This window comes from Vigna unguiculata, chromosome 5 (genome assembly GCF_004118075.2).
Source record: "Vigna unguiculata cultivar IT97K-499-35 chromosome 5, ASM411807v1, whole genome shotgun sequence".
NCBI lineage: Eukaryota > Viridiplantae > Streptophyta > Magnoliopsida > Fabales > Fabaceae > Vigna > Vigna unguiculata.
In genome coordinates, this window is record NC_040283.1 from 30,695,435 (window position 1) to 30,723,053 (window position 27,619).

The 27,619-nt window shown below is 33.9% G+C and overlaps 3 protein-coding genes across 12 annotated transcripts; all 3 read left to right on the plus strand.

Moving 5' to 3' along the window:
- The first annotated feature begins 3,916 nt into the window (after window positions 1-3,916).
- LOC114183552 (pentatricopeptide repeat-containing protein At1g53600, mitochondrial) lies at window positions 3,917-8,928 on the plus strand. 10 transcript variants are annotated; one of them, XM_028070619.1, is made up of 5 exons: window positions 3,917-6,360; window positions 7,192-7,601; window positions 7,707-7,845; window positions 8,256-8,335; window positions 8,462-8,928. In XM_028070619.1, exon 1 carries the CDS (start codon window positions 3,991-3,993, stop codon window positions 6,124-6,126), a length of 2,136 nt encoding a protein of 711 aa, XP_027926420.1. In that variant the 5' UTR covers window positions 3,917-3,990; the 3' UTR covers window positions 6,127-6,360; window positions 7,192-7,601; window positions 7,707-7,845; window positions 8,256-8,335; window positions 8,462-8,928. The 10 variants fall into 10 exon arrangements, with proteins under 10 accessions (XP_027926420.1, XP_027926415.1, XP_027926421.1 ...); XM_028070614.1 differs by having other exon boundaries at window positions 7,707-8,335; XM_028070620.1 differs by lacking the exon at window positions 8,256-8,335.
- A 13,415-nt stretch (window positions 8,929-22,343) lies between these two features.
- On the plus strand, window positions 22,344-24,409 carry LOC114184597 (disease resistance protein At4g27190-like). The gene is made up of 2 exons (XM_028071914.1): window positions 22,344-24,309; window positions 24,384-24,409. The coding sequence occupies exons 1-2, from the start codon at window positions 22,344-22,346 to the stop codon at window positions 24,407-24,409; spliced, it is 1,992 nt and encodes a 663-aa protein (XP_027927715.1).
- On the plus strand, window positions 24,368-27,580 carry LOC114186140. The gene is made up of 5 exons (XM_028074169.1): window positions 24,368-25,514; window positions 25,790-26,266; window positions 26,491-26,733; window positions 26,822-27,411; window positions 27,505-27,580. Exons 1-5 carry the CDS (start codon window positions 24,546-24,548, stop codon window positions 27,539-27,541), a joined length of 2,316 nt encoding a protein of 771 aa, XP_027929970.1. The 5' UTR covers window positions 24,368-24,545; the 3' UTR covers window positions 27,542-27,580.
- Window positions 27,581-27,619: the final 39 nt, after the last annotated feature.

Sequence of the window (27,619 nt, forward strand, 5' to 3'; positions counted from 1 at the left end):
CATATAATCTTTTCCTTAATCCAAACAGCACATCTTTACTTACAAATCAATTTAAATCAACGCAAATTCACTCTTCCAAATCCACATCTTAATCCAAATACAACATTAAGAAAAATAGGAATGACACATGGTTGTCCATCCTTTACATTAATATTTGTTTCCTACCCATTACAGGTTTTATCTGCAGATACCGCAGGTACGAATATTTTTGACACTCCTAACGTTAACCATTCATTTACTATATAATATAAAAAAGTTTATCTTTTTTATTCAATTTTATCCTTATTTTTGTTTTATTTATAGAACTTTTTGTTTCGCTTAAATTTCATTATTTATCAATGATTTGACTAGTTTGATATTTAGAAAATTTTCTCAGATTTTCAAGATATTTTATATCTTATAATTATTTTAATTATACATTTTTTTTTACAATTTCGTCCAATAGTATATAAAATCATTTTTAGGTCAATTAATTTATATTAAAACAATAAAAAAGTAAATATGGACACATGAATATGTATACCATCATCTAATGTTATCTAGTGAAATATTGGTGAAGCACAGATTTTATACCCATTAGGTATAAAAATGATGATAAAAATGGATATAAATTTTTACTCCGGATATGAAATGTGATAATTACATTCGTCTCCGTATTATTCCATTGTCATTCCTAATAGGAAGAAGAAAATAAAAGGAGAGATGAAAGGAAGAAAAAAATGAAAAAAGAATATAAGGATAAATATGACCTTCAACCATTCCATGAAAGTGCAGGTTGAAATAAATAGAGGAGGAGGAAGCAGCTGCCAACTTACTTATGACCACACTGCAACGGAAGCCCAAAATGGCTGCATATTCTGCCTGACCTCTTGTTAAGTTAATTGACTCTCTCTTCATGCATTCCATAGTTTTTACTTGCATTTCTATGTTTGGAAAGAGTATAATTACTAATTTGGTACCCCAATTTTTTTGGTTAAGTTCAATTCGGTTCCCATATTTTTGATTTGTTCAATTTAGTATCCAAATTATCTAAAAAGATTCAATTTGGTCATTTCCGTTAAGTTGGAGTTAACATTGTGTTTGTACAGGACACATGTCAAGCCATACAATTTTTAATTTAAATTATTTTTTTCAAAAAATTTTAAAACTATCATGTATCAGTTTATCATTATGTCACGTGACATCTTAGAAACATAACATGTGGTAGTGGTAATAGTTATTTTCAATTTAGTCATTTATTTAAATTTTTGGTTCAATTTAGTACCCAATTTTTTAAAATGATCCAACTTTGTCCTCTTCAAGTTGAGACCAAATTAGTAAATAAGCTTAATTACAACTTATATATACATTTTACAATAACTTTTTCTAATAAATACATCAAATCATTTAAGTATATATTAGAAAAAGTTATTGTAACATGTATATATAAGTTATAATTAAACTTAGTTAATAATTTGGTCTCAAATTAGAAAGGACAAAATTTGATCATTTTAAAGAATTGGATACTAAATTGAACCAAAAATTTAAATAGAGGACTAAATTGAAAATAACTATTACCATTGTCACGTGTCATGATTGTAAGTTGCCACGTGGCACGATGGTAAACTGACATGTGGCAGTTTTTAAATTTTTTGAAAAAAATTAAAATTAAAAAAAAATATTTTTTTAAATTAAAAAAATTAAAAATTTCATGGCTTGACATGTGTCTTGTACGGACACGGTGTTAACTCCAACTTAACATAGATGACCAAATTGAATCCTTTTAAATAATTGAGATACTAAATTGAACAAACCAAAAGTGTGTTGACCAAATTGAACTTACCCAAAAAACTGTGGTACCAAATAAATAATTATACCTTTTAAAAAAAATTAAATTTAAAAAAAAAATTCCATGACTTGACATGTGTCATGTACGGACACAATGTTAACTTCAACTTAACGAAGATGACCAAATTAAATCTTTTTAGATAATTGGGGTATTAAATTGAATAAATCAAAAGTACGAGAACCAAATTGAATTAACGAAGAAAAATTGGGATAGTAAATGAGTAATTATACCTTATGAAAGATACCATACTTAATTTTTTATCTTTTTTTGGGATTCTTGCTGCATCCCATACTTTTTCCATGCAACTCTAATCAAAGTTTTACAAAAATTCCATATCGCCTTTTTTTCCTACATTACAGAATTCTCTCATGCATCCTAATTTTTTTTAAGTACTATATTGTCTTTGTCTCTTTTTTCTATTTTCTTTCTTGTAATTTTCTATCCAAAGGTTATTAGGATAGAATAATTCATAATTTTGTTTTCTGCTGTTACGGATTATATCTTCATGGATATAAATATTGTACTTTAAATAATACAATTTGTAGATTTATATAAAGAAGTTCTACATGACATTGTTAGAGAAGATGACCTATTACAATAATTTTAAATAAATATATGATTATTGAATTCAAATTCAAATTATATATATTAAAGTTATCAAAAAATTATAAATTATTGTTATTATAAAAAAATTATTATTATATAAGTTATATATTTTATTGATAAATTTCGATTAAATATTTTAAAGTATCAAACACGCATACATATTAAACATATATACTAAACATATATACGTGACTCAACTTGAAATATTCGCAACACATCTTTAGAATGAAATATCCGTGTATTAAAAAAATAAGAAAGTCGTCTTTCATTTCTAAAAAAAATAAATTTAAAACATGATTTATTGTTTTTACTTCTCATCGAGAATGAAATATTAATTTCAGAACCAGTGTTTACATTAACTCTTACCGTTTCTGATGCACTTTTCTTTTTTACATCTTTAGATAATATTTGAAATATAAGAATTTAAATAGATATATTTTGTCATTTTTTTGAAAGGTTCTTACACTTTAATTAATTTAAATGTTCTTGTTTTCTTAATTTATATTAAAATTCACATGGAAAAATTCAAATCTATATTAAAATTCACATTTATATTAAATAAATATATTTTTTCATATTTTTATTAAAATTCACATTTATATTAAAATTTACATTTTTATTAAAACTTCACATTATTTTAATACAAATTTCAGTATAACATTTATATAAAAAATAAATTTGATCAATTTGGAAATGGACAAAATTAGGACTGAATTGAACAAAATTATCGAAAATTAGAACTAAATTAAATAAAATTAACAAAATTTGGGTTGAATTGAATATAAGATACGAAACACTAACACGTGACAATGATACTACACGTGATCATAATACTGACTTGACAAGTACGTTTTAAATTTCTTATTATATTTCTCAATTTTAGTTTTAATTCAATTATTAATGATTAAAAAAATTCTAAAAACCAAAAAAATCCTTTGAAATGTATGATTTTTGTACCCTTTTAATTATATTAGTTTATATACTATTTTTTCTACATTAGTAAAAATATTAATAAATATAGAATTTAGCTATATTATTGTAGTTCTCAAAATTCTCTTTAAACGTCTATCATTTTTAAGATTGAAAGTTCTTAAATCCTTACAATACTTTTGCAAAGTAAGATACGTTAACAAACTTATAATTCTTTTGGATCATCTTGTCCTGTCAGAGATAGTTCCAACCAAATATTTTATTTGCAGGCACAAATCCTAAAAGAACATCATAAGTTATTTATGTGTGAAGAAAGTCTTATTGTGATTATAGTTTATCTGTTTCATGAACATGTTAATTTCTTAAAAGTTCAGTAAGCTAATTATTCCCGTTGATTTTTATTTTAAGACACATTTTAAAAAAATATATTGTTTTTTAATGATTTTATACGTTTTTTTTTATTTCTGTTAAATATTATTATTATTTATATTTTGTATCCATATAATGCTCTTAAAATTTAATTGAATTATTTTTGTTAGTTTGTATATTAACTGCGAGGAGTATGTTTAACGTTCATGTTTCAATTTTCTCTTAATTATCTATCTTCCCCGAATTTGCTCTAGAATATGAAGCAGCACTTCAGAAGTTTACAGCAACGAATCACTAAGTTGAAGCAATTTCAATTCAAGCATAACCCGAAACCTAGTGACTCCATAAATAGAGGTGTTAGAGATAGCAAACTTTTGATTCAGTGGAACAAACAGATCGCAGAGAATGGTCGAAATGGCAACGTTAATGACGCAGAGTCGGTATTCCACAGGATGCCCGTGAAGAACACTGCCTCGTGGACTGCCATGCTCACTGTTTACGCTCAAAATGGCCAAATAGAAAACGCCCGCAAAGTGTTCGATCAAATGCCTCAACGAACTACGGTCTCATATAACGCTATGATCTCGGCTTATATTCGCAATGGTTGCAACGTAGCCAAAGCTTATGAGCTGTTTTCAGTGTTGTCTGAACGCAACTTGGTCTCCTATGCTGCCATGGTCACGGGTTTTGTGAAGGCAGGGAAGTTCCACATGGCTGAGGAACTGTACCGTCAGGCTCCACACGAGTTCCGGGACCCTGCTTGCTCAAATGCGTTGATAAATGGATATTTGAAGACAGGTGAAGTGAATGAGGCGTTGAAGGTTTTTGAGAACATGGTTGAGAGGGATGTGATTTCTTGGAGTGCCATGGTTGATGGTCTGTGCAGGGATGGGAGGGTTGCTGCTGCCAGGGAGCTGTTTGACAGGATGCCTGAGAGGAACGTGGTTTCTTGGAGTGCAATGATAGATGGGTACATGGGGAAAGGTTTCTTTCAAGAGGGCTTTTCATTGTTTAAGGACATGAGGAGGGAAGGTCTGGTTGATGTTAATTCCACCACAGTGACTATCATGTTTAAAGCGTGCGGAAATTATTGTAGAATGCCAGAGGGCATGCAGATACATGGGCTGGTTTCACGCTTGGGATTTGAATTGGAAAGTGTTTTGAGTAATTCCATGATTACTATGTATTGCATGTTTGGTTGCACCCACATCGCAGACAAAGTATTTTGTATATTGAGCGACAAAGATATAGTTACTTGGAATTCTTTAATTTCTGGATACGTTCATAACAATGAAGTGGAAGCTGCGTATAGGGTTTTTGAGAGTATGCCTGAGAAAAACTTGATCTCTTGGACAGCCATGATCACAGGGTTTACTAAGAGTGGAAGAATTGGAAATGCCATCGAGCTTTTTAATATGTTGCCAGTGAAGGATGATTTTGTTTGGACGACTATTATATCTGGGTTTGTAAATAATAAGGAGTATGAGGAAGCTTTGCATTGGTATGCTCGGATGATTTGGGAATGCAGGCCAAATCCTTTAACTATTAGTAGTGTCCTCGCAGCTTCAGCTGCTCTGGTGGCGCTAAATGAAGGGCTACAGATTCATACCTGTATTCTGAAAATGAACCTAGAGTATCATTTGTCTGTACAAAACTCTCTTATATCATTTTACTCCAAGTGTGGGAATGTGATTGATGCCCACAGAATTTTCTTAGATGTCATTGAACCAAATGTCATCTCTTATAACTCAATCATCAATGGGTTTGGACAAAATGGTTATGGCAAAGAGGCTCTCAGTATCTATAAAAAAATGCAGAGTGAAGGTCATGAAGCTAACCATGTTACTTTCCTTGCTGTCCTTTCAGCCTGTACTCATGCAGGATTAGTTGAAGAGGGATGGAACTTATTTAACTCCATGAAATCACGTTATGGAATTGAGCCAGAAGTTGATCATTATGCTTGCATTGTCGATCTCCTTGGCCGAGCAGGTTTGCTTGATGAAGCTGTTGATCTAATCCGTTCAATGCCATTTAAGCCCCATTCTGGGGTTTGGGGGGCTATTCTTGGTGCAAGCAATACTTACCTCCGTCTTGACCTTGCTAAGCTTGCAGCTCAATACATTACTGAGATGGAGCCTAACAATGCAACTCCTTATGTGGTATTATCTAACATGTATTCTGCTTCTGGGGAAAAGATTGACAGTGACTTAGTAAGAAAGACCAAAAACTTTAAAGGAATAAAAAAAAATCCAGGTTGTAGTTGGATTACAGTGAAAGATAAGGTTCATCTGTTTCTTGCAGGGGATCAATCACATGATAATATTGAAGAAATGAAAGCCACAATACTGACCATGGATAGGGAAATGCAGTGGTTGTGTCGTTGTCGGTGCTGACTGTCAGTCTTCTTTTCTTTCTTTTACGAACATTACTTCTTTGTTGGTGCAGCGTCATTATTGTGTAAGTGAGCTGGCTCCGTTTTCAACCAAATATTCTTGGATGCACCAGTTGTAATGACGTCTAAGAAAAAGATCATTAGCGCACTCCACACTATATAATGTGTGCCATTTCAGCATTTTTTATCATCATTGCCTCATACCTCAACTACTGTATGGATCAGTACTGACCACGTAAGTGTTAGAGTTGGTCAATGTTTAAAATGTGTTTGGTTAGGGAATATATTATCAATGATTCTGTCTGGTTTTTATTTTATCATAAAATATTGTTTAGGGTTCAGTGAGATAATTCAGTAAGGTAAAATTCTGAAATGTGTTTGGAATGGTTCAAATTGAAGGATTTCATTGGTGTTGGAGTACTGGTGATACTCAGGGCATGTTTTAAATGTGTAGTAGAGACTATACATGCATAATTGTTTATAATTTTGTCAAGAATTATGAGTTTGTGTATATTATTATTTATTGATTTGATTACATATACAAGAAATTTGATTACTTGTATTAAAAAGAGTATGAAGCTTAATCAAAGTGGTTTCTCCTATAATTTTACCTATAAAAATATTTCTTTGATCTTTGTTTACGGGTCTCCAACAATTCATTTATATATGCATGCATGTATATATGTATTTATGTCTGTACTGAGAATGCTTTTTAGTATGTCGTATCAAGTTCACCTTCGTGGTAACAAAGGTTTTTCTGTTTTGACAAAACTTTTGTTGTTTTCCTAAGATGTTTAACTGTAACCCTCTACTCATAATAAGACGAGGGCACTGGTTTGTCGTGCTATATACTTTTTACAAGTAAAATAACTTTTAGAGTATGAAGTCAGTTCTTGGGTTGTTGAATATGCATGTTGACAATTCTAAAAGTTGCATCTAGTTCTACGCATTCCATTTTTTTCTTGAACTGACAAAACAACTGTTTTAATCGAAGCTTCATTTATTCCATGATCTTCTGCAGTTACGAGTTTTGGCAGCTACTAAGTACCGTGATAACTATTTGCAGGTGCAACTTTTATATATAGCCAATTAGGTTATCCTTCCTCTGGAGTAGGATTCATTCAAGTGAAGCTGAGGAAAAGATAATAATCCAGTGACAACTAGATGAGAAATGCCAATACTACTACATTGGAATTAAGGTCTTTTCTTTTCTACTTCCACCCTCACACCACCGAGTCCTGAAAGAAATCAGATAAGATAACCTTATATACTGAACTTGACCGTTTATTCTATTCCATTATTGCTTATATGCTTTGATTTTATACAGGAAAATACAATTCAGTGTTCTTTTAAACCAAATCTGTGGTGACTTGTTATTATTAATATTATTTTTAATGGAGGAAGAGGTTTGGAAAAGTTGATGAAGAATTTATTGGTATTGTTTCTGTAGATTGGGTACTGCTTGGAAGACTTGGAGTAAGTGAGACAACTATTTTCTTAGAGCTAGAACTAGCAGACTGGTTATTTATTTTGTAAGTTAGGTTCTTCTCTGAAGCCCTGACCTATCTCCATGTGCTCTAGGATGCTGTATGGGGTACTGCGCTTAAAAAAACTTCTCAATTCAATCCTCTTCTGGAGTTCATATAGAAGTTTTGTCAGTGAAATAACACCAATATGGAAGACATGATTTTCGTCTTCGGTGTGTTTTTTGGATTTCCAGGTTTGCTCCTAAACTATGTGTTTTATTTTCATACTTCAATTGCTTGAATGGATCATATAGATTTTTCCGTACTATCTTTTTTGGAGATGTTGGGTTTGGTTTTAGTTGAGATTTAGAGTCATCAATGCAGAAATGTTGTATTGGAAATCAGAAAATAGCCCTTAAGCTCCTTCCAGTGCATAAGCTCTAAAGAGTGTTTTCTCTCTCCAATAAGAAAGAAAATATCTCTATTCCCTTCTTTCCTTTTATCCCTTTCTGTCTCTCCTAACATCTTTGACTGCTTAGCATCCCCCTATTCATTCCCCCTAATTGGTTAATTCGTTTTCCCCCAAGAGCATACATATTGAAGTATTGACATAGCTATTATGATTGAGTAAACCACTTTCTTCTGCAATTTTTTATAAGGTTAGCAAACTAAACTTTCTTCAAGCATTTGTGATACACTTACCAAAGTGAAGCACTTTGTATCTTCATTCAAGATAATGAAAAGGTATTTTTTCTCTGCGATAAATGCCATGGCTTTGATTATAGATGTTGTATTGCTCATAGACATATATGCATATAATCAAATAGTCATGATATTTTTTAAATTGAAAATGGACACATGGGGTGTTAGTGGAAGTTCTATGACTATGGAGGAAAACGCATTGTCAAAGATATCATTGATGAACTTAGTGAAGAGGAAGACAATGATGAGTCCATATACTTGGAAGATGATGGTTTTTCGACAACATCTAGCGAACAAATTCAATCCTATAGTCAGTTCAATCGTAACATTAACTATGACCTTTTTGAACGAATGTGTTTTTAGTCAAAAGAGGCTACACTGATTGACATTAAGCAATAATTACATCAACCAGAGCTGCAAATCTGTCGTAGCGGAAACAAAGACAAATATATATGTAGCTTGTTGCATACATATGCCATTGGCGAATACAATCATCTTTTAGCAAGATGTAACATCTCCGGTAGATCAAAATAATTGAAACACCTCATTCTTGTTTCTTTGTCATTCTTTCTAATGTTCACGTCAATTTCAACTAATCCAAATTGCTTCAATTGTGGTGAACTTGGTTAAGGCTAATCATTTCATCCCCATATAAATTTTAATTGCTGAAATGAAAAAGTCTTTGTGGTTATTCAGTGATCTATAGAAAAACATGCCATTGAAGTCGCTCAACTAAAGCATCATTTCTGTAAACTCTTTCAAACCAAAGATCTTAGGTGCCTCAAATACTTTCTAGTCATTGAGATGACTCCGCCAAAAGAAGGTATTGTGGTTTCTCAAAGTAAATATATATTTGATATCTTGAAAGAAACATGAATGATTAATTGTAAACCTATTAATCTTATGAGTCCAAATAATTAAAGGCAGAACAAAGTGAGTCCTTCATATCTAGAGAAACATAAGTATGATTGGCAAAAATATTGTACTTGTACGTAAAATCCATAAGAGATATTATATAAATATCCTTAATGAATACTTGCAATGGTATGGATACTACTTGTTATGGATACTACTTGTTGATGGGGCACAAGTATAAATATCATGGTATTCAACCCATTAATACTCACTATTGCTAACACTGCCAGTCAATTTTATTTGAGTATTTTTTTAAAAAGTCTAGTGATCAAACAAAATTTGTTAGTGAGAACATATTAACCATTGACCTTCGGCCCAGACTGTCTATTTTCATTTTTGTTACTCTTTTGGCCCAGTGAGCTTTTGTTTATGTAGGGGGCTTTTCACCGCACCTCCAAATCTTCTCTAGTACCCCCAATAATTACCCTTTTAACCCTAATTAGTTTTTATCTCTCAGAATGGGTGAAAGTAATGTAAATGAAATTTAGTGTGCCACTGGTGCTTTATTTTTATCTCTGCAGAACTGTACCCCCAACCCCCAAATATTTCCACACGTTCTGTTTCTTCTTTTCGTTCCTCCATAATTTTTTGTGTTTTCTGAACTCTGGTCCCTCTTGTCTATGATCCCTGCCTATCTGTACTTCAAGCTCGAAGTGATCGTTGTCTCTGATTCAAGCTCCCAGCAGTTGTTCTTGTTTTGTTATTTTTTTCTTTTTTCTTTTTGAAACGGATGTCAAAATCCGCTTCAGGAATTTGTGAAATGGATTTCGACATCCGTTTCGTTATTTTTTTGGTTTTTCTATGAAACGGATGTCAAAATCTGCTTCAGAAAATTGTGAAACGGATTTTAACATCCGTTTCGATATTTTTTTTTCTGAAATGGTTATCGAAATTCGTTTCAAGAATTTGTGAAACGGATTTCGAAATCCATTTGAGTTTTTTTTTTTTTTAAATTTTGGTACATAGTCTTCATTGCTACATCCTTTGAAACCGGTTTCCTCTGTCGCATAAGAATCATAGATTCCAAGAAACTTCGTTACTGGTTCCGTCGCATAAGAATCATAGATTCCAAGAGACTTCGTTACTGGTATGTCTCTCACCTCACCATCAGTCACGTCATCCGGTTGGAAATTAATATCATGAATGTGTTGACATCCGATTCTTTTGTCGACATCTTGGTAATTTCTTGTTTCATCAAACTGTTGCTGCTACAAGAGAAAAAATTAGCTTAAAAACATGGCAATTTTGATGGACATAAATTGAACAGAACCAATTTTTTTTACCACATATTTTCTGGAAAGTGCAAGTTGAGAAAAAAAATTGTAAGCAAAAAAGAGAAATTGCAACCTCCATAACTATAATATACACCTTCATCAAACATGTGATGATGATGTCAGGTTTCTATGCGACCGAACAAACTCCTATAATCCTTATATATCTAGGTTAATCCAATGCATCCATATTATATATAATATACATCCTTTACGTAACATTAGATGTCACCATCAAGAACAATCTCATGCTAACGTGTCACTTTACCTTCTCCTTTCCCTTTTCCATTTTTCAATCCATTCACTCATATATATATATATATATATATATATATATATATATATATATATAAACCATCAAATCCTGCTTCCATTCCTCAACATTTCTATATCATATCCTATACAAAAATCAAACTTCTACCATGAAAACAGTGTGAGAAAAAAAGAACATATTTTCAATGGCATCTGGGTAACACGAGACTCGAGCTGAGGCAGCTTCGAAACTTGCTGCCAAAGAGCTTGAACAAGCCAACAAAAAGAGAGTGCGTGATGAACAAGCCAACAGAGAGAGAGAGAGAGAGAGAGAGAGAGAGAGAGAGAGAGAGAGAGAGAGAGAGAGAGAGAGAGAGAGAGAGAGAGAGAGAGAGAGAGAGAGAGAGAGAGAGAGTGCGTGATGATGTAGCTGTTGCGGATGATGTGGGTGTTGTGGATCAGCAACACGATCAAGATCAAGAAAAGTGTGGTGTGATAGGGTCCCTGATAAGGGCGGTGCAATAAGCGATGGCTGGGAAGAAAGAATTGCGAAAGCACACACCGGTTCCAAGGTTGGTGAATACGCGGATTATGCCTACCCAGAAGGCGAAGAAAACAAAGGGTGCAGCAATGGACAAGACTATTTACCAAAACTAACAAAAAAAAAAAAATCAAAAGGATTTCGAAATTCCTTTCACAAATTTTTGAAACGGATTTTGATTTCCATTTCAAAAAAAAAAAAAAATCAAAACGGATGTTAAAATCCGTTTCACAATTCCTGAAACGGATTTTGACATCCATTTCATAAAAAAACAAAAAAAATAACGAAACGGATGTTGACATCCGTTTCATAAATTTCTGAAACGGATTTTGATATCCGTTTCACAAAAAAAACCCCAAAAAAATAATGAAACGAATGTCGACATCCGTTTCACAATTTCCTGAAGCGGATTTCGACATCTGTTTAAAAAAAAAAGAAAAAAAAATAACAAAACAAGGACAATTGTTGGGAGCTTGAATCAGAGACAGCGACCACTCCGAGCTTGAAGCACAGACAGGCAGGGACCATAGACCAGAGGGACCAGAGTTTAGAAAACACAAAAAATTGTGGAGGAACGAAAAGAAGAAACGAAACGTGTGGAAATATTTGGGGTTGGGAGTGCAGTTCTGCATAGATAAAAAGAAAGTACCGGTGGCGTAGTAAATTTTATTTACATTACTTTCACTCACTCTCACTCTGAGAGATAAAAATTAATTAGGGGGCAAAAGGATAATTATTGGGGATAATGAGAAGGCTTGGGGGTGCAGTGAGAAGTCCCCTTATGTGGCCTTTTGACTTTGTGGTCTGTTTTGGCTTTGACCCACATGGACTAGAGTTAAACTTTTTGAGTGGACTAAATTGATAGCTCTACTATATATATATATATATATATATATATATATATATATATATATATATATATATATATATATATATATATATATATATTAAAAATTATTTTAATAGTTTAATTTAATTATTTCTTTTTAAATTTTGATTTTAAAATATATATTTAAAATAAAATTGTATCTTAAAAAAAATTCAATTACTTAATTCGAATCAGAAAATTGAAATTTAAGATATTTTAATTATTTTATCTAAACAAGATATTAAAAAAAGTAAAAAAAGGTTATTATAATAGTTTATTTATGTTATGAGAAAAAGTCGTTTTGTATTGTATCCCATGTAACCTAGTATCATAAATGTTTTTTTGTTTTTTTTGTTTTTCACTTTCCTAGAGCTTATATGGTAACCAATTGATCTTACAAATGAATCTAAATAAATATTGTGATTCAAGTTAATATCTCTTGAACACATTTTCTCATTTATTCTTTTTAAGTGGTTCAAACGCCAAAATAATTTTAGAACAAAGTAAAACATAAGTTCACCTTTCGTTAAACACCAAGTGACATAGATACTATTTGTACATGTGTCCCTAATTCTGGCAAAAGTGGCATGTTAATTCCTTAACCATTTTTGTGTTTCTTTAGTTGAGAAGGCCCCTCCAAAGCATTTATGATCTTTTTTTTTTCTTTTCTTATTCAGAGAGATAAAAGTCAAGTGACTACTTATAATCTTATTTCTATGTAGTTTCTCTTTCTCGAGTTGATGAAAATAATACTTATTAAAGAGTCTTACATCACCCAGGATAAGCAATGGTGTGGGTGATAATGAACTACACATTCATACTTTTAGCTGCCTTAAGTCAAAGACACTTTAAGTTTATATTTTACTTTCTTATACTCTTGTAGTAGAGTGTGGTGAGATTTTGGTTAAATTCTTGTTTTGGAGAGTATGAACGTACTTAGGGTCAAATGGTATGAGAGAGTTGTTTATGTGTTGTAAAAATTTTCACATAGTGTTATTCTCTAGTTTTGGAGTTTCCATGTTATATTCTTGTGTTGATCTTATTTTTGTATTGGTAGGGTGATTCTCATGGGTAAAGGGAGTGATGTTCTTCATGATAACGCGTTTTTTTCCTATCATAGTAGTATTAAGAGCTTATGGTTTGGTAGGATAATATAGTATCCTTGTTGGAGAATCATCCTTGGCTGCCGAAGTTGCAATGACATTTGCAATGCAATAGTTGTCAATTGTGACAGAGAAATTTGATGTAACGAGCACTGTAGGTGTTGTGTTTGTGCGATGAATTTACAGCTGGGTTCGTGGAGGTCCGACAAAGTGCAAGGATGGTGAGTCGCGCTAGATCTGCAGTGGAGATCATGTTTTATGGTGAGTGTGCTCTTAGATATGTAGATGAGGTCGCGGTTGGTGCTCACGTAGCTAAATGAGTGCGTGCGATGGAGATCTGATCTGTGCATGAGTTGTGATCTACAATAGGTGTATGGAGGAGGTGCTTCGTGGTTTGCAAATCTGCTCCGGTTGTCATGCGATGTATCTCATGGATCTGGGCTTCTATGGTGTACAATTTGGGTGTTCCATGGTTGTTGTGGTTTGCGTGATGTAGCGATTTTTGTTGATGCTCTTGGAGGTCCGGTGGGTTGTTGCGTTTGGATTGGTAGCTGGGTTGAGCTCGTAGTGGCTCACGTGCGTTTTCTGGCGACTACGTTTGTGGATGTGTAGCTTCGTGTGGCTCACGATCTTTTCTCCAATGTTATTGCATTGTAGTAGGAGAAGGTTGGTGGAGTTGCAGCGAGGTGCGACGATCTTTGGCAAATGCTCAAGGAGGAGTATTGGGGGTTTACGCTGTGCTGATGGGATACGACTTGTCGTGCTGCTGTGTGTTTTCTGGTGAGGGGGCACGGTCTATAGTAGTTGCTTCAGTGATGTGCCCGTGGTGGTGGTTGGAGGTTTGTGGGGACTAGTGTGTTTTCTGATGAAGTGCGAGTGTGGATCTGCGTTTGATGCTCTTCTCGTCAGAGATGTCAAGTTCTATGTTAGGTAGAACAATTTTTTCTCTTCTCCAATGTTGAAACGTGCGATGGATTACGTCTGATGCTGCTCCGATGATGCGAGCAATGGAGATCGTGTGTTCCAACAATGTGGACATTTTACTCATGTGAACTTTTTCAATCGGGGGAGTTTTGATCCTGTGAGCTTTTTGACCTCAGCCCATGTGGGTTAGGAACAAAACCTTGTAAAGTGGGCCAAATTGACAACTCTATTGGCAACATTATATAAAAAACAAACAAATTAGTAACTTGTTCACATGCAAACAAATAAGTCATTAATAATATACATAAAAAATGTATTTTACCACATCACATATATGCATATATCATATAATTAACCTCTCATAAGATATCCAACATAACATTAATTCTCCATCTTTAAAGAGAGAAACTAATTTCTAATAGAACTAAAACACTTTATAACTATCCCTAGTCATCCTATGTAATTCGGCCAAATTGTATTGTTCTTTGGAGCAAACACTACTCTCATAATATTATCGTACTAACATTTGTTTAATTTTTTATTAAATAAATTTACTCAATATAGATTACTTCGGAAAAATATTGAATTAATAAACTCAATAGAAAGAATAACCCAAATGGTGAATGGTTTACACTCAAATAAATTAGGGTTCATAGACCAAAAAAAGAATCATTAAGGTATTATATATATAATCTAGAAGTAATAAACACTTTGATACTACTTATTAAAATTTTAATTTAATTAAATAAAATCAAAAGAAATAGTAAAAAAATTACATCATACATATTATTAAAATAGTTTAAGGAGTACCTGGATGCATATAGTATGACATGAATGAACATCCCTAAACTAAGTCACTTGTTCCTTCTGGGAGACATCCGTTTTAGATAAGTAATTTTGTATTAAGAATAAATAATTAATCTTGTATGTGAATGTATGGAACGCTTCCAATTTAGTCATTGGAAAACCAGAAAAATATGATTTAGTTGCTTTATGTGTAAGAAATTTCACAACTCCTCGCGTTAAGTTTCGTGGGACAATTTTATTATAAAAAGGTATTTTAAACACAATTAGAAATTTTCATATTTGTTAGACTTTTTCTACGTACCTATCAAATGATTTTTTGTTGTTGCTAATTTTCATATGGGTTTTGTAAAGTTTCACGAAATATTTAAATGAAAATAACATTTTATGTGATTTGCTTTCAAAGGGTGGCAGCTCTTTTGAAACAAGTGTTAATTTATACAAAAGGTTTCTTTGATTTTCCACAAATTTTTTAGGATATATATGTGGGTTGATTCTAAACTAAATTTATATAAATGTTTTTTATTGTATAGAATATGTTAACGTTTCATCAAGAAACTATAGATCTAATATGTAAAAACACATAAAAAGTTTAGTTTCTCAATGTTTTATGCTACTACTAATAGACAGAAGAAAAAAAAGAAAAAGAAGAAAAAGAAAGAATTCTTGCACCGCAAGAATGTCATAGCATCAATTCTTAAACCCTCTTCAGCATGGTATATTCTTTTTGTTGCTTTTAGTCATCTCCATTCTTGATTCCACTACTAATGTTAAATAAATTTTAAAAATCATTTGCATTTCCATGTTTGATGAAGCTATAGCAGAAGAGAAGAGAAGAGAAGAGAAAAGAAGAAAAAGGATTATTATTTGCTGTTTCTTGTGTTCATCATCTGTGTAAGGTTTAACCATTACATCACATTATTTCTAAACCCTTATCTTATTCCTTTTCTTCCATCTTCTTTCTCCTAAAAAATATAGCAATATTCTAAATGATAGGAGTATTTTTATCTAATTGGATGATCTATTTGCTCCTCATTTTGTTGCTGATAATATTTGTTGATGCTTTGATAATACACTAACTACATGCTTGATTTTAATCCAAAGGAAAACTTAAATGGTTTATCATATTATTTTTAAAATAAATGACATGAATGTGAAAATGGTAGCATGATAAACAAAATTTCAAGCATCAATGCAAAATAAATTCTATGGAAAGAGAGTTTTATGTTGTCAAGGAATGCTCTCTGCATTGTTATATAAAAAGGTGGCAATTGGATAAATTAGTTGTGTATGTTTTTTTGTTACAATTAATTTTGAATATGCTGAAGTGGGGTAGTTTTCTTGTAATTATAAGGGAATAACAAGAAAACATGAATAATGTGATGAATGTAAGAAAAATATAGGTTGTAAAATGTGAAGACAAGAAAAAGGAAGAATTTTTATTTAAAACAAAACTAGCTTTACTTGCACTTTTAATTCAATTATACTCACATCCCTTATATCATTTAAAAATAATATATTAATTAAAATTCAATAAAATACAAAATAAAAAGTTTAAAGATGAAATATTTTTTATATGGGAAAAATTGAATGAACTAAGTATTTTATATTAGCGCCGTCAAAAAGTTATACTACTACCCAATTATAATTTTTTTCTATAAAATATAGGAAATAATTATAAAATATACAACTAATTTATTAATTTATTATTATATTTTGTACAAATATACGAAGGTATCCAAATAAATTATTTGTTCAATATATGAAGAATTTCCTTATATAAGTAGATTTTTTTTTATGTATACATTTATATTTACATCTATTTTACTTTTAATTATATTTTAAAATTCAAAATAGATAAATAAATTCTTTAAAGGTTAACGAAAATTCTATATATTTCAATAATATATAAAAAATATTCATATATTTTAGCAACAGAATATATTACGAATGATATATTTATTTTTATCTAATTAACATTATTAGTTTTATTTTGTTCAAAGATAAAGTTTGTAGAAAAATAATCTTTGGTGTTACGTTAAGTTAGTAATTATAAAATTAATAAACATACGGGGTATAATAAAATTCAATATCATCTGAAACAAATAATTTAAGAACAAGATTCAAAATCAAGAAAAGAAGAACATATCACACGATAACTTTAGTAATCATACAAGAGGGATTGTGATCTTTGGAGACCTTCATCACCACAATAAATGCTTAGCAATTCTCTCATAAAATATAGTTTGATGTGAATGTGTTTTTTCTTTCATTTGTAAACTTGGTGGTTCTTGGACGACATTTTTGTTATTATAATAGACGATAATAATTTAACTTTGCACTGTCAACTCATAAACCATTATCCTTAGCCACCAATAATTTAGTTGTTTCATGTAGATGGTCTCACCTATATCTCCTACAGGAACATCATTACAAACAACACACTTTGTCTAAGTAAAACTTGTAGCCACCAATCTTGCTTTGAATCGTCCTTGATCAATTCCTGGATTTCCATTCTTTTGTTTGAAAATCCATTTATAACTAACCAATCCAGAACAAACATATCTACGTGTCCATGTATTGTTTTGAAGTGATTCCATTCCCTTCACTTACCAGAGACGATACACTCATGGGTCAGAACCATGCTAATAACGGTTGACAAACAAGTCTATCTAGATAAACACTCTTTGTATTCAGATTTGTTGTATCTTGAAATGAAGCACTACATGGTCCTTTTATAGACCTTTGGACATGATCCTTCAACTACCTTCATTAAATATAATCACTACCTAACTCACAATTAATGAACTCTATTGCATGCTTAATCATAGATAGACCCACTCTTAACCTTTTGCAATCTTCTAGACAATTAATATAGCAACTTCCAACTACCCACATTTAAGTTTACACAACAAAATCCCCCCCTAAACTTAAATGCTCTTCTTGTCCTTCATTCCGAGTATCATCTTGTTATTCTCGAACAGAGAGGATGGCAGTGGCTTTGTAAACATATCTGTAGCTTATGCTCGACTTTCGACGTGCTCTAACTCTACATTTCCTTCTTTCACTTGTTCTCGAATGAAGTGAAAACGAACATCAATGTGCTTGCTTCTCATATGATTGACCGAGTTCTTTGCCAATTCAATGGCCGACTTGTTATCAACTCGGATCACAATCCCCTTTTCTTGCTTCAATTCCAGTTTGCTTAGAAGGTTTCTAAGCCAAACTGCATGGCAGACACTCCAGGATGCTGCAACGTACTCTGCTTCACATGTTGATAGTGTTACAATGGGTTGTTTCTTTGAAAGTCAGGAGAACGCTGTGCTCCCCATGAAGAATACATATCCGGATGTGCTTTTCCGGTCATCAACATTTCCACACCAGTCACTGTCTGAGTAGCCGACTAGTCGGTAGTCATCCGTCCTACTATATATCAGACCAAGTGACATTGTTCCTCTCACGTACCTTAGAATTCTCTTTAGGGCCTTCTAATGAGTATACCTCGGTTCCTCCTTATACCGACTTGCTATTCCAACACTCAGCATTAAATATGGTCTAGTATTTGTAAAATACCTGAGACTTCCAATCAGACTTCGGTATTTGCTCGCATCAACTCGGTCTCTATCTGCATATTTAGAAAGTTTTGTGCCTGGTTCCATAGGGGTGGAAACCGGGTTACAACTCGTCATCTTAAACTTCTTTAAGACCTCCTCAGCATACCTTTCTTGCGACACAAAGATGCCGTCCTTCCCTTGAACAACTTCTAAACCAAGGAAATACTTCATAAGACATAAGTCGGTCATCTCGAACTCCTTCTTCATCACTTCTTTAAATGCTTCAATTAGCTCAGCATTATTCCCCGTGAAGATAAGGTCATCGACATAGAGCGCAATGAACATCACATCTTCTCCTTTCTTCTTTATGTAAAGAGCATGTTCATAAGGGCACTGCTCATACCCATTCTTCTCGAAGTAGGTGTCAATTCTTTCATTCCATGCTCGTGGAGCTTACTTCAAGCCATAAAGTGCCTTCTTCAATCTCAACACTTTCTTCTCTTCGCGTATTCGCATGTATCCAAGTGGTTGTTCAACATATACTTCCTCCTCCAAGACTCCATTCAGAAATGTTGACTTCACATCCATCTGCGAGATTGTCCATCTGTGTTGAGCTACTAAGGAAATCAACAACCTGATTGTTTCCATCCTCGTCATTGGAGCGAATACTTCTTCCTTCCTTCTGCTTATACCCCTTCACTACGAGTCGAGCTTTATATCGCTCAACTTCTCCTTCAGCGTTTGTTTTCTTCTTGTACACCCACTTTATGCCAATTGGCCGAGCTCCTTTGGGCATATCGGTTAGCTCCCACGTGTTGTTGCGTTCGATTGCTCTGATCTCTTCATTCATTGCCATTTGCCACTTCTCTTCTACACGGCCTCTTCAAAGCTCAAGTCTTCCAAATCTGCCAAGAAACATACAACATGTACTTCGTCAGTCAAGTTGTATATGTCTTACAAGCTTCGCGCTCTAGGCTGTAGAGGTTCATCTTCTCCATCAGAAGTCTCATGATCTCTCATAGCTGGTGGTGTATCTACTTCCAAGCTTTTAGACTCCTTCTCCGAGTTGTTCCACTTCCACTCGCTCTCTTCATCAACTTGAACATCTCGGCTCATAATCACCTTCTTTATTATTGGGTTGAACAACCTATACGCCTTGGTTTTTTCATTGTACCCAATAAACACGTACTTCTTGCTCCGATCTTCAAGTTTGGTCCTTTGTTGAGCTGGAACATGATCATAAGCAATGCTGCTAAACACTTTGAGGTGAGACACACTCGGCTTTCTTCCACTCCAGACTTCTAGCGGTGTCTTCTCATTCAGCTTAGCATGTGGACATCTATTTTGCACATAGATGACACATTGCACTGCTTCCACCCAGAACTCCTTAGGCACGTTCTTGCTTTTCAACATTGTACGAACCATGTCAAGTATGGTTCGATTTTTCCTCTCAACTACTCCATTCTGTTGGGGTGAATATGGTGCTGTCAGAAATCTCCTTATGCCTTACTCCTCACAATATTTCATGAGCTCGGGTGAGATGAACTCGCCTCCTCGGTCAGACCTAACAGATTTGATAGGCATGTCGGTTTCCTTTTCAACCATTGTTTTGAACCTTTTAAACACTTGGAACACCTCGGATTTCTCCTTCAAAAAATACACCCATGTTTTTCTTGAAAAATCATCTATGAAAGAAATGAAATACCTTTTCCCACTGAAAGATTCAGGGGTAATTAGTCCACAAATGTCTGTGTGAATTAATCTGAGTTGTTCCTTTGCCCGGTACTCGGCAGTCCTTGGAAATGAGGTCCTTGGATGCTTCTCGAGCATGCACTCTTCACAGAATTTCTTTTCAAACTCCACAGTCGGGAGTCCTCGCACCATCTCCTTTTTCACCAACTCGGCAAGTCCACCAAAATGCAAGTGGCCAAACCGGAAGTGCCACAATAGCTTCATCCTTCACGTCAAGTTTCAAGCATCTCTCTTGGACTATTTTCAAGTCCAGCTTGTACATCCTGTTCTTCTTCATCTCTACTTGGGCAATCAATCGATCTGACTTGTCTTTTAAGTATAGTACTCAGTCTTTCATAAGAACCGAGTAGCCTTTCTCCATTAGTTAGCCCATGCTCAATATGTTGCTCTTGAGATCGGGTACAAAGTACATGTCTCTGATTTCTCCAACTCGGTTGTTCTTCTGTAGGTACCAGATTGTACCTTGACCTTTTGCTACCACCTTTGATGCATCTCCAAATGATACGTGTCCAGCCTCAACTTTGGTGAACTCCTTAAAAAGATTCTCGTCCCCACTCATGTGGTTGCTTGCTCCTGTATCAAGGTACCAAACTGAGTTGTCAGAATAGCTCAGACTTAGCTCGGCACCTGATTTCCCGGACATCATCAATATTCCTTCTTCCTTAGCATCCTCAAAAAGGAAGTTCGTTTCCTTCTTGCTTTCAGATCGACAATCCTTTGCGAAATGTCCAACCTTCCCACGATTGTAACATTTGACTCCTGAGTAGTAGTCTTTGGCAAAATGACCATACTTACCACATTTGAAGTACTCAACTCCTGAGTTGTTCGACTGACCTCCTCGGCCTCTACCACCTCGACCTCCACCTTGTCCTTGGTCACGCCAGTTTTGTTGGCCGACCTGTTCTTGACCTCTTTCATATCCTCCTCTGCCTCTACCACCTCGGCCTCGAGTGTTCTGAGTATAAGGAACCTTCTTCTCCCTAATGGTTGCCTTTGCTTGGAGTGCTTGATCAAGGGATTCCTCCTTCTTCTTCCTTCTCCGCTGCTCATGCGCTTCAAGCTCTTCCACCGAGAGTGTTGTCAAGTCCTTGGATTTCTCTATTGCTTCCAACTTTTAATGTTTTAAATGCTTTGTCTTTGGTCTTTGTGGGTAGATCTATAGCTTCCTTTGCTCCAGAATGTTCCACCAAATGCTTGCACTGCGTTTGAATGTTCAGTGTTTTTCGCTATGGTTTCCCGCATTGCCAACAAGCCTTCCAACTTTACCAGAATACATAGAACACAGAAACTGAAATAGAACAACCCTTAGGATAGTACACATTTTCGAAGTTACTGAGTGCCTTGTCTCTCCCTTTCCTGATTTTTCTCTCTAGTCTAATCCTTTTTTTCCTCCCCTTTCCCTATTTTTCTGCTGTCCTCATAACTGCCTAAAGACAGTTATGCTTGTCCCACATAAAACACTAAAAACTGCCAAATTGATTAAGAAAATTGTCAACAATTATTATAATAACTGTCTTATTTATTATAGACCCTGTAGAATCTTTACTTCTGGTTTGTCCTCTTATATTGTTTATATATAAGAGGTCTATCACATAGTTCTTCACTTTGTTATGTGGTATTAAATAAACCCATCAATAGAGTTAAGAGTGATTTTCAGTTGATTAATTTTGATTCGCTCCTTTTAATACATTCCAGGGTTTTGTTTTGGTTTAAAATAGTAGAAAGTCAAGAAGAAAGTGGTGGCAATGGATTTTAAATTAGGTGAATCTGCGACTGAATATGTTAGAAGTCAATTAGGATACATAACCTCCTACAAAAGTAACCAAGAAAAGCTCATAATCGAGGTTCAAAACCTGAAGGGAAGAAAAAGTAGTGTGCAAGAAACTGTTGATGAAGCTAAAAGAAATGGAGAAAAAATTCTAAACAATGTCCAGATTTGGCTGAAGAAAGTGGATGAAACAATTGCTGAGGCAAATAATCTTATTTTCAATGATTTTCAAGAAAATTATCCGATACACATTCCTAATATACAGTTTAGGCTCCAGCATAGCAAGAAATTGCAAAAGATGACACAAGAGATTTATCGGGTCCTATCTGAAGGAAACTTTGACAAAATTTCTAAACCACCAACAATAAAAGAAATTCAACAAGTGTTGAAAGATCCTAACATCTGCAAGATTGGGTTGTATGGGATTGATGGCGTGGGCAAAACAACACTGATGAAGGAGCTAGCTAAAGAAGTCCTGAAAGATGGTTCTTTTGATGTTGTAGCTATGGCTGAGGTAACTGATTCTCCAAATGTGGAAAATATTCAAGGCCAAATTGCTGATGCCTTGGCTTTGAAATTTGATGAAGAGACTAAAGAAGAGAGAATGCAAAAATTGCGTGGAAGGATAAGCAAGGAGAAGAATATTCTTGTTATTTTGGATGATATTTGGGGGCAAGTTGATTTGGCAGAACTGGGGATTCCTTTTGGTGATGACCATAAAGGATGCAAGTTATTGTTGACGTCTGAACGTCTTAATGTTCTTAAACGTCAAATGGGTACTCAAAATAATTTTAGACTTGAGGTTCTATCTGATGAGGATAGTTGGAAGTTGTTTGAGAAGATTGCGGATCAAGCAATCAAATCAATTTCCACAAACAAAAGTGTTGTCGAATTGGATGAAATAAATTCCATTGTACAAAATGTGCCTAAGTGCTGCAATGGTTTCCCCCTTTTTATAGTTGTTGTAGCAAAGGCTTTAAGAACAAAGGACCTCTCTACATGGAAGGATGCTTTGAAGCAATTGAAAGGGATGAATGAAAAGGGACATTTTGAAAAAGTTGTGTGCCCTTTGGAATTAGGCTATCGTTATTTAGAAAGTGATGAACTGAGGACATTGTTCTTATTCATTGTTTCACTTGGACCTGGCCGTATACACACTGGAGAACTATTTTCATGCTATTGGGGGTTATATGGAGATTCACACCAATTAACAAAGGCAAGAAATAATTATTACAAATTTATTGATGATCTTAGGGCATCTTCATTGTTGCTTGAAGTGGAAATTGAGTATGTTAGAATGCATGATAGTGTTCGTGACACGGCCAAAGCAATATCCTCAAGGACTCACCTGACTTATGAAGTACCAAAGTTTACACAAAAAGAACAATGGGATATAGATCAACTTAAAAAATGTCATTATATTAATTTGCCTTGTTATAGTTTAGATGAGGTTCCTAAGAAGCTAGATTGTCCAGAGTTGAAGCAAATGTCACTGAAAAGTAATCTTGGCCAATTGACAATCCCTGATAACTTTTTTGCTGGGATGGGAGAAGTGAAGGTTCTTAATTTACATCGAATGAGCTTTGCGCCTTCCCCACCTCCTTCTTTTCGTCTCTTGAAAAACCTTAGATCATTGAATCTATATGAGTGTGTATTGGATGATATAACAATGGTTGCAGAACTCACAAGTTTAGAAATTCTCTCCCTTGAAAGATCTAAACTTCAAGAGCTCCCAAAAGAAATAGGGCAATTGACTCGCCTTCGAATGTTGAATTTAACAAACTGCTATCAGTTAAAAAGCGTCCCCAGATATCTTATATATAGCTTAGTGTACTTGGAAGAGTTGTATATGGGGAATTGTAATATACAATGGGAGGCTGAAGGAGTAGAAAGCCAAAGCAACAACCCAAGTCTAGGTGAGCTAAGGAAATTGGACCGGCTTACAACTTTGGACTTGTCAATCCATGATGCTTCAGTTTTACCTACAGATATGGATGTATTTAAACAGCTACAACGATACAACATATCTATTGGCAATATGTGGAAGTGGTCTTCATTTTGGTCTTGCGATGCTCGGGAAATTTCAACAACTCTTAAGCTTGTTGACTCTTTGAATACAGAGATTTTTTTAAACCATGGGATACAAATGCTATTCACTACAATTAAGGACTTGAGCTTAGCTAAAATTAACTTTTCTGATGATGTGTTTTATGAACTGAATAGGGAAGCTTTTCAACATTTGAGACATTTATATGTCCAAAACAGTGACGCTTTCTACAATTTGGAGACACTGATTCTTTGTGATCTGCGTAATATGTATGGTCCATTTGCAAAACAGACACTGATTCTCTGGAATCTGCATAATCTGGAAGATATAAGCTATGGTCCACTTGCAGCACAATGTTTTGAAAACCTGCAAGTTTTTAAAGTCCAAGGTTGTTGTAAGTTGAAGAAATTACTTTCGTATTCTGTGGCAAAAAACCTTGCTCAACTTCAACACATGGAAATTTTCGATTGTACTGCCATGGAAGAGATCGTATGTGAGGAAAAACTTGAGGATGAAAATCTGCATAATATAACAGACAATGCCATACATTGTTTTGAAAAACTCCGAGTTATTAAAGTCCATGGTTGTCATAAATTGAAGAAGTTGCTTCCGTATTCCCTCGCTAAAAAACTTTCTCAACTTCAGGAGATGGAGATTGTCAACTGTACGGTTATGGAAGAGATCATATATGAGGATGAAAATCTACATAATATGAAAGACACTGACACACTTTTTTTTTATAAACTTCAAATTATTAAAGTCCATGGCTGTCATAAATTGAAGATATTACTTCCATATTCCCTTGCTAAAAACCTTTCTCAACTTCAGGAGATTGAAATTTTTGACTGTACAGATATGGAAGAGATCATATCTGAGAAAAAAATTGAGGATGAAAATCTTCACAATGTGAAAGACATTGGCACGCATGTTTTTGAAAAACTTCAAGTTCTTAAAGTCCAGGGTTGTTATAAATTGAAGATATTACTTCCATATTCCCTTGCTAAAAACCTTTCTCAACTTCAAGAGATGGAAATTTTTGACTGTACAAATATGGAAGAGATCATATCAAAGGAAAAGTTTGAGAATGAAAATCTGAATCATATGGAAGACATTGGTACACAGTTTTTTGAAAATCTTCAAGTTATTAATGTCCAAAGTTGTTATAAGTTGAAGAAACTACTTCCGTATGCCCTTGCTAAAAACCTTTCTCAACTTCAGGAAATGAAAATTTCCCACTGTAATGTTCTAGAAGAGATCATATCGGAGGAAAAATTTGAGGATGGGAAAGAATTTCCCATGATTGTGCTCCCTAAATTGCATTCTCTTACCTTGGATACACTACCTAATCTTTGCAGTTTTAGTTTGCCATTGGAAATAGATAAGGATGATGGATCAATTTCGTTGCCATTATTCAATCAAAAGGTAATCAACACATTATTTATTCTTCATTGTTTAATGTTTTTATGCAATGTAAATATTGAACTCCTACAAGTTTCCTCAAAGAGAATACTATGCACTTTGTCATTAACCCTTACACAAGTTTCAATGTAGAAACAAATTTGATTTTTTTAATCACCTATTGGAAATATCATTTAACCTGCCTATTGCTACTTGTTGGCATTGCTTATAATTGTTTTGTCTCTTAGATCTGATGCCGATGTATTAGCTCAAATCTATATTTGTGTTATTGATGGCAGGTTACTTCCCCAAAATTGGATATGCTGGTTATCATCAACATGAATCGTTTGAAGTCAATATGGCACAATCAACAAGCTCCGAATTCTGTAAACAATCTGAAAACAATAAAAATTACTAGATGTCATGCCTTGCGTAATGTTTTTCCTACTGCTATGGCTAAGGAGCTTCTCCAGCTCCAAGTGCTTGAAATATCCATGTCTATGATAGAGATGATTGTTGAAGATATTCAAGGCGCACCAGATAACATTACTTTCACAAAATTGGAGCAATTAAAATTGGAATATTTGCCAAAGCTCACAAAGTTTTGCCAAGAAGGTTACAACTTCAAATTTCCATCATTGCAAACAGTAGAGGTGATTGGATGTCCCAATTTGAAGTCTTCTGGTAATCTAAACTTAACCACCATAGCACAACTTGGATTGAGGGGTAAAAATGGTCAAAAGGATGATGAACTTAATAATTTGTTCAATGAAAAGGTATATGACTACTTCCAATCATGCTGGTTTTTAATCTATAATGTGGAATATGAACCCAATCCATTTAATTTACTCAAGTTTCAATGTCTGCATAGATTTCATTTTCTAACTCATTCTCTAGCTCATTATAGCTATGCAAATAATATGATTTATCTTAATAATGTTCTTTACCCTATCAATAAACAAGTAGAATACTATTTTGATATGATTGTGAATGCTAATAGGTTGCAATGCCCAACCTTGAAGACTTGAGGTTGTCTAACATCGGTTCACATGGGAAGATATGGGATGAAAAATTGCGAGTCCCCTTTTACAGTAAAAACTTGAAGAATTTGATTGAGGACGATTATCGTAATCACACAGAAAGTTTGTTCTCATCCTCCACAGCTAGAGCACTAACAAAACTGAAACATCTTGAGATTCTATCTTGTCCTGCTTTGGTGGAGATATTTGTCCAACAAGAGAAGGTGAGCATGTTAGACTTCCATATTGAATCTAACAAATACATACTTATACATTTACTTAGAGTATATGTTGATATGTTGCTGATGGTAGGCTACATTCCCAAACTTGGAGACACTGTTTATCAATGGCATGAGTGGTTTGCAATCAATATGGAACAACCTGCAAGGTCCAAATTCTTTTCACAAGCTAAATAAAATACAAATTATTGGATGTCGTGCCCTGCATGATGTATTTCCATTTGTTGTGGCCAAAGAGCTTCGACAACTTAAAGTGCTTGAAATATCGAGGTCTATTAACATAGAGAACATTGTTGTAAAGAGTCATAGAGGTGGCGCCCTTGGCAAGCATAAGAATATTAGTGATTCAGTTTCTATGGAATTTGAAGAAGATGATGCCGTTTTTACGAAATTAGAAGAAAATAAAGGTGATGATGCAATTGAGATAGTTTTTATGGAATTGAAAGAATTGTACTTGGAGCACTTACTAAGGCTTAGAAGCTTTTGCCGGGAAAGTTACAACTTCAAGTTTCCAGCCCTTGAAAAAGCAAGTGTGATTAGATGTCCCAATATGCAAACTTTTTGTCATGGAAATTTAATCACACCCTCTCTCTCACAAGTACGATTTGGATGGAGTCAAGAAGATCTTCGTTGGGACGGTGATCTTAATACCACTCTGAAAAGGTAATTAATACTTCAACTAAGCGCCATGAATCTCCATTTTTCATGATAACTTCTAGAGTTTATATTATAGTTCTAATTTTGTTGAGTTTTCAGACGTATGAATTTGGAGTCTAACATTGTAACATCATAGTCCGAAGGAAATTAAGAAACCATCATTTTCTCAAGTAAGGTATCTACATATCGTATTTTGTGGTTTTGATTTTTATAT